The 15,432-nt window shown below is 41.3% G+C and overlaps 3 protein-coding genes across 6 annotated transcripts; 2 read left to right on the forward strand and 1 right to left on the reverse strand.

The window, feature by feature from the left end:
- Positions 1-358: 358 nt before the first annotated feature.
- Positions 359-5,881, reverse strand: endou (endonuclease, polyU-specific). 4 transcript variants are annotated; one of them, XM_047026540.1, is made up of 10 exons: positions 5,780-5,872; positions 5,526-5,648; positions 5,231-5,356; positions 4,556-4,721; positions 4,142-4,347; positions 3,831-3,944; positions 3,625-3,731; positions 1,563-1,709; positions 1,315-1,433; positions 359-441 (listed from the first exon to the last, which is right to left on the reverse strand). In XM_047026540.1, exons 1-10 carry the CDS (start codon positions 5,835-5,837, stop codon positions 426-428), a joined length of 1,182 nt encoding a protein of 393 aa, XP_046882496.1. In that variant the 5' UTR covers positions 5,838-5,872; the 3' UTR covers positions 359-425. The 4 variants fall into 4 exon arrangements, with proteins under 4 accessions (XP_046882496.1, XP_046882498.1, XP_046882495.1 ...); XM_047026542.1 differs by having other exon boundaries at positions 1,567-1,709; positions 4,556-4,727; positions 5,234-5,356; positions 5,780-5,847; XM_047026539.1 differs by having other exon boundaries at positions 360-441; positions 4,556-4,727; positions 5,234-5,356; positions 5,780-5,881.
- Positions 5,882-7,041: 1,160 nt separating this feature from the next.
- Positions 7,042-9,153, forward strand: tsfm (Ts translation elongation factor, mitochondrial). Its single transcript, XM_047026543.1, has 6 exons — positions 7,042-7,233; positions 7,566-7,718; positions 7,889-8,017; positions 8,130-8,252; positions 8,344-8,425; positions 8,562-9,153. The coding sequence occupies exons 1-6, from the start codon at positions 7,186-7,188 to the stop codon at positions 8,954-8,956; spliced, it is 930 nt and encodes a 309-aa protein (XP_046882499.1). The 5' UTR covers positions 7,042-7,185; the 3' UTR covers positions 8,957-9,153.
- A 272-nt stretch (positions 9,154-9,425) lies between these two features.
- On the forward strand, positions 9,426-15,367 carry myl6 (myosin, light chain 6, alkali, smooth muscle and non-muscle). The gene is made up of 6 exons (XM_047025457.1): positions 9,426-9,506; positions 9,798-9,825; positions 11,261-11,404; positions 12,041-12,214; positions 12,917-12,994; positions 14,852-15,367. The coding sequence occupies exons 1-6, from the start codon at positions 9,504-9,506 to the stop codon at positions 14,878-14,880; spliced, it is 456 nt and encodes a 151-aa protein (XP_046881413.1). The 5' UTR covers positions 9,426-9,503; the 3' UTR covers positions 14,881-15,367.
- The last annotated feature ends 65 nt before the right edge of the window (positions 15,368-15,432 follow it).

Below are 15,432 nucleotides of genomic sequence, written 5' to 3' on the forward strand. Positions count from 1 at the left end.
TGAAGTTGTGAGAGTGACAAAAGGAACAATTGAATTTTTTCTCCTCTGTGGCTTAATTTGATTTGATTTGATTTTTTAAATGAAAAGAGTGTGAAAAGAGACAACATTTACTCTTTTCATTTTCAGAGGCACTGGGCCAGAAAATTTAATATGGTCTGACAAAAGTGAAGTAAAGAATTTTTTCTCTGAGCCTAACAGTCAGTTTGTGAGGCCCAAATTTCTGAAAGGCGGTGGTTTTTGTATGAAGTGACTATCCTATAGTGTTGTATGGCACAAACGCACACACACTGAGACATAATGGGATCTAAGGCAGATCCATCTCCTTTAATTCTCTCTTTAAACAGGGGTGCAAGTGTGTCCCCCTGTTCCATCGTCAGACCCAGAGTTTATCCCGTTAGTCACCCTGGATGAGTGAAAGGGTAAACTCAACCCCCATCCCAGCTGGAAGGTCACACACACACATACACACACACACATACACACACACACACACACACACACACACACACACACACACAGCTGGGGTTTTATGGACAGCTGATAGAAACAGGTTTAGCTAGTGGCTACTGTTAAGAGTAGGTCAAGCAGAATAAAATCTACTAAATGTGTTTTTGTTTCTCTTCATTTGTTAGTGAAAGGGGCCACAATCGCATTTAGTTTTTGCTTTGTTTTTGATAAAACAGTTGCCAATTGTGTCTGATACACACATGCTCTTGGAAGTGGAGTATCACAATTGAGGCTCTCAGGGGTGTCTACGCACACATTTCTGAGCCCCATTGGGCAGAGTTTGATCATGCCCTGGGGAGGAGAGGATCATCATACTCTGATACTGAGAGGGAGTTCTAACCACTGGCTTGGATCTTGGTTTTGTTTGCTGTGGAACGTTAGTTTTTTTTATACACATTTTGAACATTATAAAAAAATGGGTGTGGAAACCGTTTTTAATCAGTTGATTGAAGGAACTCAACTCTGGACAAATTGAAAACTGGAAAAATGTCATGACATTTGAAGACATTAGTGGTATATTAATATATTAATTTATTAAATTAACAAATGAACAAATAACTTATTAATTGATTAACTGAATTTACTGATTCCTACATCCCCCCCATTAGCCCATAATTTAGCTTTATGGAATTGAGTTCCATTTCCACCTATGTTCCAGTTAAGATTGAGTCCCTTACAATAGGTCAGGCAGAGATGGCATGCTCTCTGCAGGTGTAGGTATGATTAGACACTGGGGTTTATGATGAGAGCATGATTGGCATTTGGGTTTGAATGCCCTGTCGCTTGTTTATTTGTTCTGAATGTTACGTTTTCAAGGGGTGGCAGGGAATGCTGAGCCGATGTACTTCTTCCCGTTCCCGTAGGAGGAGTTGTCCCAAGTGTAGGTCTGGATCACCAGCTGCTTCCCTCCCAGACTCAAACGGCACCTGGCCACAGCAAACACACATCAGGAAATAGACAAAGAAGAAAATGCATACATGCAGTTGCATAAATGTATCTAAAAGCATATTTACAGGGACAGTATGGGCAGCATGTGACAAGTAGTGTTAGAGTACTGACTTTTTTCCTGGGCGGGCGATGTAGCAGAGACTGTACATGGCCAAGTCAAACTCCGGACTGCAGCCAATGATTGCAGAACCAACCTGCTTGTAGTAACCGTCCCACATGAACTGCATCCCGAGAACATCAGGGAATGACGCCCACTGAACCAGGGAGAGAGAGAAACAGACAGTCCCATTTTATATTCTCTTACGTAAATTATAGTGCTGTCAGTTTAACGCGTTATTAACGGCGTTAACGCAAACCCAAATTAACGGCGTCAATTTTTTTATCGCGCGATTAACGCTCTTTTTGGCCTAGCAAACTTTGTAGTTTTTTTTCACATGCTGTTGCAACAACTACCGAAGGTAGAAAAACTACAACACCACACCGGATCTAGCTAGACCGGAAACAAAACAACAGGCACGCCACACACTAGTGATGGGAAGTTCGGTTCTTTTTACTGATTCGGTTCTTTGAATCTCGTTCAGTAAAATGAACGAATCTTTTTTCGAGTCATTTGTTCATTTCAGGGGGGGGGGGGTGCAAAGGACGTATAGCCCCTATACGTCCACTGTAGGTTAGTGCATGACATGTGCACCAGCAAATACTATTTCAAAATAAATTCCTGCATTAAAATAATGTATCATGAGTTTGTATGATTTGGTCATGTATTATCACACTAGCATTTAATGATCACGTCAAACAATTACACTGCACTAAACTGTAAGTGTAAATGTAAAGTGAAAATAACAAAACCAGTCAGTATGATGACTTGAGCGAATATCATTCATTCACGTCTTACTAAAACAGCGGCCACGCGAAAGGGAATAAGGAAACTGTTTCCTCTACTAAAAAATACAATGCGGGTCACGTAAAAAAAGGATCCAAAGACTCGTAGAAAGACCGAGTCGGGGAAGGAACTAATCATTCGTTTCCTCTAGCTCAGGGGTGTCGAGCTCCGGTCCTCGAGGGCCGCTGTCCTGCATGTTTTAGATGTTTCCCTGATCCAGCTCACCTGATTCGAATGAATGGTCGTTATAACAACCCTTTTAATTGAATCAGGTGTGTTGGAGCAGGGAAACATCTAAAACATGCAGGACAGCGGCCCTCGAGGACCGGAGTTCGACACCCCTGCTCTAGCTACAGAGCCTATGCAGGTCACGTGAAAAATGATCCAAAGACTCGTAGAAAGACCGAGTCGGGAAAGGAACGAATCGTTCGTTTCCTCTAGCTACAGAGCCTATGCAGGTCACGTGAAAAATGATCCAAAGACTCGTAGAAAGACCTAGTCGGGAAATGAACGAATCACTCGTTGAGAGGACTCGTTACTCCCGAGTCCTTATAAGGATTCGTTCAAAATGAACGAATCGTTCACGAACGACACATCACTACCACACACTTGTTTGGCTTGCGATCCGGCTAAAGCGTAGTAGCAGAGCCCGTTTACGGATATGAGACATTCTCTGGTAGTAGGTTAACTTTACGTTTTGAGTGGATGGCGAGCGCGAGACGCCGAAATGGATGCCAATAAGATTCTGAATGGAAAGTTTACTTTTAAAAAGTTGCCAAATGGTTCCATTGACAAGACCAAAGTGATCTGTGTGTTTTGTCGTTGTAAAATGAGCTATCATTGCAGCACGTCCAGTCTGAAATACCACTTGATGGCCAAGCACACAGATGATGCAAATTCTCCGCCCCCTCGTCAAAGCCAGGCGATTGCAATGTTGTTTTCATTAACAAAAAATATTTGCACGAAGCAATCCGAACCACTTTTCCATGTTGATAAGAGCATTAAAATTTGAAAAAAAGAATGGGACAAAAAGAAATCAAGGGACATTTAGAATAGATAGACATAGAAATGTGCGATTAATTGTGATTAATCGCGAGTTAACTATGACATTAATGCGATTAATCGCGATTAAATATTTTAATCGTTTGACAGCACTAGTAAATTACATTATTTTTTCAACAGCTGAAGACAATCCAATACAGTGTCATCACATGGTATTACAGAAAAATACATTATGAATGTATCAATTGAACACTAAGTGGTGGAATGTTAAGGGGTGTGCTTACAGGTCCATTGAAACTGTGGCTGTAGTAGTTCAGAAGACCCTGTTTCTCCAGGAGGTAGAACTGGATCCAGTTGTGGAAGCCAGACACCTTTCCACCCTTGATCTCTCCTGCAGTGACAAAGATACGTTTTTATTCACACGTACATGCACACATGCACACACACTCACACAGACTTACGCAAACCAATACAAAACCATCAAACAGACCTGCAAAGATGTGCTCAAATCCACTTGAGTCCATCTTCTTGTTATACCGGGAGTACAGACCAAACCACATCATCTTTAAGTCGTAAAGAAACTCGTCCTCAGAGGAATAGCGGCCTGAAAAGCAACAGTGGTAAGGTCAGCAGTTTCACTGAAAAACAGACAAACAGGTATAGTGATGTTGCTCATAACATATCTACTCATAAGGTAAGCTATGGCATATCTGAAAACCATGAATACGATGTTTTACGATGCTAAACATTTCTAGAAGTGTCTATGTTTTGGAATGGAACGCTATCTTCTTCTATGCATACCCTTGGTAAAGAGGAAGGCAAAGAGCTCACGGCCCAGCTCAGTGTTAGACATGGACTCCCTCAGGAAAGTGTCCTGCTCAGCCAGCTGCTGGGGGGTGAAGTCTTCCGCCTGGCCTGTAACTCTCCGGTAGTTGTCCATCAGGGCGACGAAGGAAGCATAGGTAGGCTTGGAAAATAGAGCTTGCTCATCCAGGAAGGTAAACAATCTGGGAAATATGTCAGAAAAATAAGAAACATACCGAATTTGAGAGTTTTAAGGAAAAGGAGAGGGAGATAGGGGAGAGGAAGAGGGATACTGGGAAAGAAGGAAATGAAATAAATCTTGTATGTACCGTTAGAGAGGGACTACACCACCAGTTTAGACACACATATAAGGGCTAGAAAGAGGGTTATCAGCCAAATGGGATGACTCACCGGCGAGGGGACAAATCATTCTTGGAGCTGGTCTGGGAGTTAGGCACTAGGGCCTGGGGGTCGATGGTCAACTCAGAGGCAGTGGCCTTGTTGGAGTCCAGAGCATATAGAACCTCAGAGATAGCCCTGATGTCAGCATCACTGATATCAGTTGTCGGAGGAGGAGGAGCACCTGACATGTTTAGGGTATATTGTAAGTAAATAAAAAAGGGATTCATATTATGATCAGAAGTTATGCCTAACAGGGTAAGTAAAATACAATGAATCAGCTGTGGCAGTAACTGTTGTGATTGACGATTGACAAGTTTTAGTTACATAAGCATCATAAGCCGTTTATGGACCTAGTGCTGGTGTAGAAAAGCAATGCAAGTAATTATTCACTATTCACTAGTTTATAGTTGACTATAAACGGATGACTACTAGTCTGTCAGGACCGTTCATTGCATACCAGTGACATCTGCTGGCCCTACAATGCACCGTCCTAGGTTTTCAGAAACATTATAAATAATAATTTACAAACAGCATTTTAACAAATTATGAAGAAGAAAGAACTAGTTTATACTGGTAGTTCATTATGATTTCACAATGATCATTTCACCAGGTGTTGGATGAAAGGCAAACTCAAACTGATGATATTGGGAGATAGGTACACGAGAAGCAGCACGTGATCTCTCTCACCCCCACAGAGATCTCCATAATCGCTGCAGCAGTTGTTGTGCTGGCTACACTTGGAGTTGCAGTGGCATTTGTTCTGAGAGTTGTAGGATTCCCCACAGCGACCAGCGCAGGATGCAGCACTACCTGAAGAAATGAATAGCATAAATAAACATCAATATTGATATGGAATACATAGAGAGAAACACACAGGAGAACTGAATAATAACTGTATGTACATGAAGATTGTAAAACAGCATCACAGTCACTTCAATAAAATAACACGTTTGTAAGAATTGAAATACTGTCGCCTTACCCTTGCAGACGCTGGTGTAGTCGTAGCAACAGTCTTTGAAGCGCTCACAGGCTGAGTTACATTGACAGGTGAAGCCAGGGTCTGTTCCGTAACCACAACGTCCCTCACAGGAATCTAGAGTGTCTAGGGGAAAACACATAAGAGAGTAAAAGGACTATGAACGTTTAAATGACAATAAGTCATATACATCAACTACTGTTTGACAGGCAAGCTGTCTAATAATATGAGATCAAGTCAGGCTGACCCAAACTTACTACAGTACCCCTGAGAGAACAGGGTCACACCCAGAGTGAGCACAAGAAGGATCTTCATTTCAGCCCAGCAAAGACCTGGAAACTATTTCCAGTGACACTAAATACATTTTCTGGTTATATACCTAGTTCACTCTGTCTGCTCATTCCAACAGTCACAAAAGCTCCACCCTATTGTCCACGTACCAACCAATGGCCGCAGGTATGACGATTTTTTAAGACAGAAAGTAATATTCATGCTATACCCAGTTTGAACACACTCCACACACCTGTTCCAGCATGGAATTTTTCATTTGTGAACATTTTGTTTCACTGTCTGTTTTGAGATTTTAATGCATCAATTACAATTGAATCATGCAAAAGATTACAAGTGATTAATTTATTTGAGTGTGAACATTTCATTTGAAAATAGAAAAAAAGGAAATTATTAATGTTTGTAATAATATTGTTAAGCAGAAATACAGTTTATCACGACCACATGCAAGAGAAACTGTGCACCTGTTGTAGGCCTACATGTTGAACACTCATTAGTGGAGCAACAGATATAAAATAAAAAAATTGTCTGGTTTTTGTGTAACGTAGAAATTAACATTTGGAATGTTGCTGTTTATTTAAAGTAACAAATAAATTAACAAGTAATCAACTAATTCATGAAACATACTTTTACCATAACATGTTACACTTTTGACAGTGTTAAATAAAAACGTTGTCAGTGATGATTCACTAACATTTAACATTTTCCACGTGCAACGTCCAAGGCAACGGTGTCCCAAATTGTTTGTTTGCATGCACCTGTTGTGTTTCACACAGTTTGTCAATAAGAATGGGTAACGTGTTTAACGGTGTGTGGAAAGACAAAGCTTTATTTAGCATTATGTGCAACATGTCAAAAATGTAAAAGTGAAATGTTTGCTGAAGATAGTGAAAGCTCAAAATATTTTACAAGGCGCAGTCGTTAAACTCCTAAAAAGAAAATAAAACTCATGAATTAACTAAATTACTAAATATACTTATATGGCTATGAAATTAACCCGGAAATAAATCAATGTGGCTGCTATATAAATAAATGTATATGTAATATAGAAATTAGTCGACATAGTTTGATAAATAAATAAACACGTTACTAATACTAACTATTTTTCATTGGCTCTGACATTGAGATCTACAACCAGAAAGGGTTAACAAATCATATTTTGAGGTCGGAACCATGCGTCGTTGCCCCGTCTACTTATTCCCATACAATAGAGGGCGCTATAGTTTTGTTCAGATTTTGTTCTCGTTTTCCGTCAAGGATGTAGCGTCTCGCAATATTTGTCTGGTCAATGTAGCCGTACACGGCGTGGACTAGTTCAATGACATTCAGTTCTCGTTTGGGAAGATTTTGTAATTTGCCATAACAGAATCCAGGTATGGCATTAAAATACGTGGTCAGATCGATCAGAACAGAACTCTCAAAGGTAAGAAAGATGTGGTAGAGGAGCGTGTACACTACCTCAGATTGTCATTAAAGCGGTGATGAGCTGCTCTCATGTTATGGTCTAAACTGAAGCTAAATGTAACCTATTTGTAATACCATTACCAAAATAGTGTAGCACTGTTTTGTATTCAATCGTGTGCCATGACCCGGTTGGGGTGTGGTGTGAAGGTAAAGGATGAGCTTGTAGCCAACACAAAGTTAAACGATCACTGTATTGTAAAATATTCTGTTGGTCGGCATCAGAGGTCACAGGGCAAGTTAGTTTACGTTCTCTTCATACTGCTCATACCACTCTGGTTTTGTCTACCACAGGTCTGTCTCACGCAGTATGTGCAGTCAATACACACGGGAAGCCTCCTTTCAGCTGCTGAGAAAGCCCTTCTGATTAAACTACGGAAAAGTACCGGCTACACCTTCATCAACTGCAAGAAAGCCCTAGATAAATTTGATAATGACATGAAACAAGTAAATCATCTATTTTCCACTATACTCATACTAAGGATGCCTGACTTGGAGAGCATGTATGATTGTGTGTCTTTGTGAGTCTTTTTTTTGAGGCCTTGTACCTTATGAAACTAAAATGACAAAAATATTGTTCGTTTTACATGTAATATGTAGTTTTATTCTAATCTTAGGCAGAGAGCTGGCTACATGAACAAGCCCAGAAGGAGGGCTGGAGCAAGGCCAGCAAACTGGAGGGTCGGCAAGCCAAGGAGGGTCTGATCGGCCTTTTTGTAGGAGACAAGGCTGCAGTTATGGTGGAGGTTGGTACAGTGACTACTAACTGTGAAGTTACTTTAGAATGTCATTGCACCACTCAAATATTGACGGTATGTTTGAAATATTATGTATCTCCATGTACGTCTGTTCTTTTAGGTGAATTGTGAGACAGACTTTGTTGCCCGTAATGAAAAATTCCAGCAGCTTGTGAAGGATGTAGCTTTTGCTACTATGGCTCACCACCGCAGTAAGAACCAGGGCCAGACTGGCTATGTCAAGGTACATGCTCTGACAACACTTGGCATTATTACTGTCTATCTGTATCATGTGTCTTGTTTTTTTTAATATTCATATTTTGTCTGTGTTTTAGAGTGTGCTGGCAGCCGATCAGCTCTCCAAACTGAATGTGGGTGAAGGAGCTTTGCTAGCTGATCAGCTTGCTCTTACAATAGGTCAGTAAGTTATACATAGAAACCAGCAACACAGACCTCAAGAATGTTCTAAATATATGTTGAATTACTCCTATTCCCTGTTTCAATCATGCTTTTTAGCATTTATTCTCTATGTGAATTTCCTCTTCTATCACAGGTCGACTAGGAGAGAACATGTCAGTTAGACGTGCAGTGGCGGTAGGTGTGCCTGCTGACTGGCATATCGGGTCATACATACATGGAGGCGTGGCCAGTCAGACTGACATGGCTATGGGGCGCTACGGCGCCCTGGTGGTGTTTCACGGGGGCAAGGATGGGGCACAAGAAACCCTGGGCCGCTTGCTGGGCCAGCATGTGGTGGGGGAGTCCCCAGTATCCCTGGGGAACATGGATGACCTTCCTTGTGGTGAGTCAGAGACACGGCTGCTCCCTCAAACCTTCCTCCCTGACCCAAGTCGGACTGTGGCCCAATACCTGAGGGAGCAGGGGGCCCGAGTGTTGGACTTTGTTCGCTTTCAGCGTGGTGAAGCAGACACTAAAGGGGTTGAGTGAAAGGAACCTCAGAATTGTTAATAATGTTTTGTTATTTTTGTTTATTTGTTATTGATTTGGCTTAGGTGCAAAGGCACTGTCCAGTGTCAAACAAACCTGTTTAAATTGAATCTGTATAAGTCATAATTCTTAGTATATAACACGTTGTTTGATGGATTGCATCATCGTCAAAAGTAAATAAAATAAATTGTAAGTCATCTGTGTGTTGCTCCTTTGCCTCTTTTGCAATTTCAACTTTTAGCCACGTTTGTACACATTTTCAGGTCACAAGCCACTGCTATACAGCTTTTCACAATAAACATAATTCAACCTTTATCATGTGGTTTTTGAAATGTACTATGCATTTAATGTTTCCTTTTCTCTATTATACTGTATGTATTTGTATATTTTACCGCTAGTATCACAGAGATGTGATTGGCCAATACATTGCGATGGATAAACATTGAATGATGATGTCATGAAGGCTGTGCCTCTTTTCAACGTCCGCTACCAGTAGTCCCAATTTCACAGACCTCCGCCCGCGGATCGTCCCATACTGAACGCAGACATGGTAAATTCCTTCGCTTTGTTAAGGTGTATAATGTGATCTATACATATAGCGCCAGCAAAACAATGTATAGAAGATTTATATCAGTGTTTTATTTTAAAATGTTTAAGTAAAGAACGAAGTCTGAGATTACAGTACTAGTAGCCATAGTGCTCGCTAATCTCATCATCTAGTACTGTACTGTGGAGTCTACTAACGTTAGCTAGCAAGCTAGCCACTTTTAATTCCATTAGCCAACCGTGTTTCTGTTCTGTCTCTTGTTTTTCCGTTCTGTCTCTTGTTTTTCCTGATCAGTCTGACTTCTCAGAAGACCAAATTATCGGTGAGTAATGTTTAAAATGATCTGGGTGAAGAGTTTGATTGCTGACATCTCGAGAAGCTATAGGCTAGCTAGCTCGCTAGCTTGCTTTCCAGTGACTGCGATTTGGAATAGCTCATCTGTTTCTCTTACCTTTTTGTCCCGTTTGTCATACTGTGGGGTACTGACTCTTAAATCCCTGCAAACTCGTTGATAGATGTGGAGCTGTCCAGGTAGGCAGTTTGAGATTAACCAGGTTTTGTGTGTGGCAACTGTAGACTAAATAATCATGCATGAATTTCACGGATGGACTCGAGCCTTAAATCGTAATCTAGCTGTCCATTGATCCTTCAACAGCTAGCACTAGCTAACAACAGTTTGAAAAGCTTCTAGCAACACGGTGTGATAAAAATGCTATTGAATGCAATGTAGTGTCATTTATCTAGTCGAAAAGGAATGTATTATTACTAATGCGTGTTTTTGCACTTATATTGTTTGCAGTGGTAGCTAAACTTTAAGGATGCTCGTGCATTTATGATGGTAGAATGGGTAACGTTTTGTTATGCAGTTAACTAGCATCTTGATGTGTTGAGTCATGATCAGAAGGTTAAGGTCTGAAATACGGGTAACTATAGGTTCATGACTATATTTGGTATGAAGGTTAAATCGACTATTTAGTGTCAGCAGGTACTGTAGAATGATGGGCAACAATTTAGTTACACGAGTAAATTTCGGTCCCGGAAATGTTGCAGATAACAAATGCAGAATTAAGGCAATATATTTCGTAATCTTTGAAGGGTGTGTACGACTGATGAATATAATGTGATAGGAAATGACTGCGTTTTAGCCACGGTTTGAAGGCGTGGCCCAAACATTTCCGTGACTGGCTACATTGCTAGTTCTAAAATAAAACCTGCTGCAAGTTAGCGAAGCATTAGTATTGATGAGGATTTGTATTGTAATTGCTTCCATTCTCTGAGCAGTCTTTTGTAAGTTTTGTAACACGGTAGTAGATTTCCTTCGCTGGCGTTTGTTTAAAGAAGATAGTTGACAGATTCCACGGCTTAGCGTTTGCTTTCAACCAATGCCTTATATGGATAAATGAGACGCTTGCAGTAGTTTCAGACCGGCCATCTCTGGATGCGTAGCATTCCAGCGTGGGGAGGCTAGAACCAAAACAATGGCCCGGGGAAATGACCCTGATGCCAGATACCATTCTTTTAGAAGTCGCTTTGAGACATTCAGACAAACTAACTACCTAGCAAATAGCAGAAGACGAGAAAATACACATTAGAATATCTACTAGTAGGCTGAAATGTGGAAGATTATACTTGATTTCAGTTATGGTTTCTTTATGTTTTCTCACACTCATCCTTTGAATGCTGGTTTGTGTCCCCCCATCAAATGAATATAAACAAACTTATATGCTTAAATACAACACTGTCCATCTCCCCTTCAGAGTTCAAAGAAGCCTTCCTGCTGTTTGACAGGACAGGGGATGGGAAGATCAGCTACAGCCAGTGTGGGGACGTCATGCGAGCCCTGGGACAGAATCCTGTCAACGCAGAGGTGCTCAAGGTCTTGGGAAACCCCAAGTCAGATGGTCAGTCTTGCTACTGGCTCCTGGTGGAATAACTGTCATCTCTGCTGAATCAAAAAGGACACCAGTAGATTGTTGTGCATGACTGAACATTTAGGTGTTATCCATGCTTCTCTCTATTGGCTTAGTAGTCAAAGTGCTAGTGGCTTCTGGGTACATTGCTAACTGAAGTTGTGAGGTGTCACGCTCATCCTTTTATAATCATGCTGGGTACAGATAAGAGGACATTAAGTTCAAATTCTGTGCAGTTTGTTGAATTTCAACAATGTAGTGTCACTGATGAACAGTAGAACAATCCTTTTTAAAGGGTGCTTGTGGAAGCATGGCTGTCGTAATAGTGAGAAACATCATTATCTTGGTCCACTCCCCAAACAAGTCCAATGCAAACCTTACATATGCTAATTACACCAACAAAGGTTGCACTGGTCTGATGTATGGGCTTTTAACATGCCTTGATCAAGTGAAACTAGTATTACTGGAATATTTCAACATAACTAAGGATTTGCACCAGATGGTTTATGCCCTTTTTAAATTTGATCAAATTGTTTATTGGATAATTATGTTTTGCAGTTAGTTAGAGAATATTTGAACCGAAAGTCAGAGAAATGTTATTGATTGTCTTTGTCACCCTGTCTATAGAGATGAACCACAAGATGCTGGACTTTGAGCAGTTCCTGCCGATGCTCCAGGCTATTGCGAAAAACAAGGACCAGGGCTCCTTTGAAGACTTTGTGGAGGGTCTACGTGTTTTCGACAAGGAGGGCAACGGCACAGTGATGGGCGCTGAATTGCGCCATGTTCTTACTACACTGGGTAAGGGCCGAGATATGTCAACGCTTATGAACTGTTAGCAAGATTCTTTGCAGTGTTTCCCCGACCATTGTTTTGGAGGGGTGGATGTCCCCCCTAAACTACCTCCCGCCGCCCTAAAAGTATGACAAAATATATATAATTAGGGTATATATTCCCGAAAAACGGACGCATGAGAAAAAACTGTTTTCAGAAATACAAGGCAATTCTTTTCTTGCTCGTCGCCGCAAAAGTTGCGACTAAAGTTCACGTAACATTGCACCTTGTTATTTACACCTGATCGCGTGTCGAGTACATTATTTGGTACATTAATTTGTTTTCTGTATTTGCTACATTTGTCCATCACCAATGTTTTCCCTTCAATATTTTTTATCTGATCCACGTTCTTCAGATGATGTAGCCTAGCACAAACCCCTTATCTGAACACACCTTAGTCTGGGACCAAAAGTCCCCAGTGTCTTTGATAATCAGTTATTACAAGCGCATGAGTTCCTCAAAAGGCTTATTCAGACCTCCTTTTGTTTGCATATTGACTGTCAGAGGGCGCAGTCAGGGGGAGAGTATGCTGCCTTTCATATGTTTGTCACTCCATTCTGGAGGTCTGTATGAAATAATAGGCTCTATTACAGATTGTTGACGGTTCATTGTTATGTTTTCTATAAATCTCATTGACATACTTAAACCTGTTTTGTGTGTTGATTGCAGGAGAAAAGATGACAGAGGAGGAGGTGGAGACTCTTTTAGCAGGACATGAAGATGCCAACGGCTGCATCAACTATGAAGGTAAAGCAGCAGCAGTACGAGTGGACAACACAAGCTGACGTTTCAGAGGATAGTTCAGTAAATACAAATAAGATAAGATATCTTTAGAATCTAGACAGATTCACCCACACATAACTTCCTTTCTTGGGAAATCCAGACTCAGCATTTTAGGCGTGTTTCATGTAATCTTTTTTATTTAAAACAGAGTACGCCTTTTAACGGTTTTGGCTCAAGTTGTTGTAGCCTGTCAGCTCTGGTTTAGCTCTTAGATATTTAAAAAAAATACATTAAATACGTTTTCATTTCCCGGCCCTACTGGTGCATCCACACCACTATCTAAATGCTCTCGTAATAACTTTTATCCTCTATTAGTAAATATGAATAACCATACAAAGAACATACACGGCCTGTAACCTCATAACCTAAGCGGTACATATTGGTGTATAACCTGTTGTCCTGTGTGCATTGTTGAGTCCACATTTCACTTGTGTTGTCCCCTCAACAATTCCCTGTTACTGTCCCACAGCCTTTGTCCGCCACATCATGTCCGGTTGAGCACGGGTATGAGCAGAGCCACTAAAGCCTCCCTAACTGTCCACCTAACAGGAGAGCCTCTCTGAAACTTGTCCCTGCACAAGACGCTCCTGCCTGAACTTGCAATGTAAAGCCTATGCAAAAAAAGTTTTTTTCAGTATAGTCTATCTTGCTCAAAAAACACTAATTATTACTGAAGCACAATCTCATTTGTCTAACTTGACCCTCACATTTTAAACAGAGCAAATATGACCAGTAAGCACATGAATGTAATGAAGCCTCTTTATGCAGTGATGCGGTTGACAGTGCTGGGTTCCTATGGTGGAGTGGTTTGGAATGGTTTGACACTTCACTTTTCTCCTGCAGATCATGTCCCCTTCTTGCAGTTCCTGCCATTTCATGGCTGTAGCCTGCATGTAACGTCTGCATGAGTTAGCTTTGTAGGTTGCTCCTCTGATCCCACAGAGAATCAACCTGGTTTCAGAAGAGCAGAGCAGGGCAGTGAAGAGGTGTACTGGATGGTGCCTTTTTTTTGGCACTGTGTTTTGTTTTTGATTCTTCAGCATTGCCCTGCTGTCCTGTTCAATTCAGTATAGTATTGTACTTCTCATGCAGAATTACAGAGAGCTGCTTGTTTTCCTTGGCTGGCATTTCCGTTGCCTCCCATATTCTCTCCTTGATGAAGCTGCTGCTATAGAACTGTAGATGCATTTGACCATTTTGTTGTTTTCTTCCCTCTCTCTAAAGTTGAGCCTTCCCTCTCCTGCGCTCTTCCCCTTGGCCCATCCCCCCCCCCCCCGCCCCTTCTGGTAGATCATCCCAAATAAGGAGGGTTGCTAATCCTAACACATTCCAGGTCCTGAGGCCTGGACAAATCCTTGGCTGTTGGCTGGTTGGCTAAGAGAGAGAGAGAGAGAGCTTTTCTTCTCATCCTCCGCTTCTCTCACTCCTTTCTTCCTCTCATCCCTAGCCTGTTAACGCTGACCCCTTTTTAATGCAGATTCTGTCTTCTGACTTACTGCTACCTGGAGTGTCTGTGGGGAGACAGCAGCCAGCTCCAGCACAGCAGAGCTAACATGACGGGCCAGACAGAACCACCCAGGATACAGTGGGAGCAAGGCACCCACTGAGCCCTGACCCTCTTTGGAGGAGTCAGTACTATATTGTATTTAGAATACAATGACAATAATGTAGAACATGTGAGGCTTTTAAAAAGGATGAGGAAACTGGCCGATGCTGGAGGTGGAGTTTGTTCCCCATGTTTCCCTTTCAGACTGAAACAAGCCAGGAACTGACTGTCTTTTCTTCTTCCTCCTCTTCTCTCCTCTTCTCTCTCGCTCACAGAACTCGTCCGGATGGTGATGAGTGGTTGAAGATTTCAAGAGAACACACAACCAGCTACATTTGAATAAAAGAAAACAAAAGAAAAACTTTTATTATATAAGTCTGTCTTACACCCACCTGTGTCCTTCCAGCCCCCTACGCAGTTGTAACCTGTGTTTCCTTTTCATTTTTATTTGATTTCAGAAGTGCCTTTTCTGTGTCTGAGTTGAAGAGCCCCATTCATTTCACATGTAAACACCATCCAACCACAGTAGCGCATGCCATCATGCCAGGCTTGTGGACAGAATCGGCAATAACATTCCCTTGATTTTCCCATACCTTCCTCTCACTGTATACCCAGTGTCCACCTCGTCACCCAATAGCTGTGTTTTTATACAGAGGAGATGCATGTTCATTGGCTAAAAGACCAACTGTAATGTTTAACATGGCCAACCAATCATGAAATGGTAGATGCTGTGCTGTCTCATGTATATGTTGTATCAAACGGTATTAAATAAAAATCCCAGTTTCTGAAAAGTTGTATTTGTTTGTATCCTTTCCATAAGAGGTGATGTAAAGTATTGCTTTTGGAAAGCTTTTCA

The sequence above is a fragment of the Hypomesus transpacificus genome, chromosome 9, assembly GCF_021917145.1.
Source record: "Hypomesus transpacificus isolate Combined female chromosome 9, fHypTra1, whole genome shotgun sequence".
NCBI lineage: Eukaryota > Metazoa > Chordata > Actinopteri > Osmeriformes > Osmeridae > Hypomesus > Hypomesus transpacificus.

Bases quoted from the DNA above. Each gene is read 5' to 3' on its own strand.
- endou (XM_047026539.1), bottom strand. From the start codon at position 5,837: ATGAAGATCCTTCTTGTGCTCACTCTGGGTGTGACCCTGTTCTCTCAG. The intron at 5,649-5,779 runs GTAAGTTTGGGT...GTTTTCCCCTAG, and splicing joins GTTCTCTCAGGGGTACTGTA to ACACTCTAGATTCCTGTGAG. The intron at 3,732-3,830 runs GTCTGTTTGATG...TTGTCACTGCAG, and splicing joins ATTTGAGCACATCTTTGCAG to GAGAGATCAAGGGTGGAAAG.
- tsfm (XM_047026543.1), top strand. From the start codon at position 7,186: ATGGCATTAAAATACGTGGTCAGATCGATCAGAACAGAACTCTCAAAG. The intron at 7,234-7,565 runs GTAAGAAAGATG...TGTCTACCACAG, and splicing joins TCAGAACAGAACTCTCAAAG to GTCTGTCTCACGCAGTATGT. The intron at 7,719-7,888 runs GTAAATCATCTA...TTCTAATCTTAG, and splicing joins TTGATAATGACATGAAACAA to GCAGAGAGCTGGCTACATGA.
- myl6 (XM_047025457.1), top strand. The intron at 11,405-12,040 runs GTCAGTCTTGCT...CCCTGTCTATAG, and splicing joins GGGAAACCCCAAGTCAGATG to AGATGAACCACAAGATGCTG. The intron at 12,215-12,916 runs GTAAGGGCCGAG...TGTTGATTGCAG, and splicing joins CCATGTTCTTACTACACTGG to GAGAAAAGATGACAGAGGAG.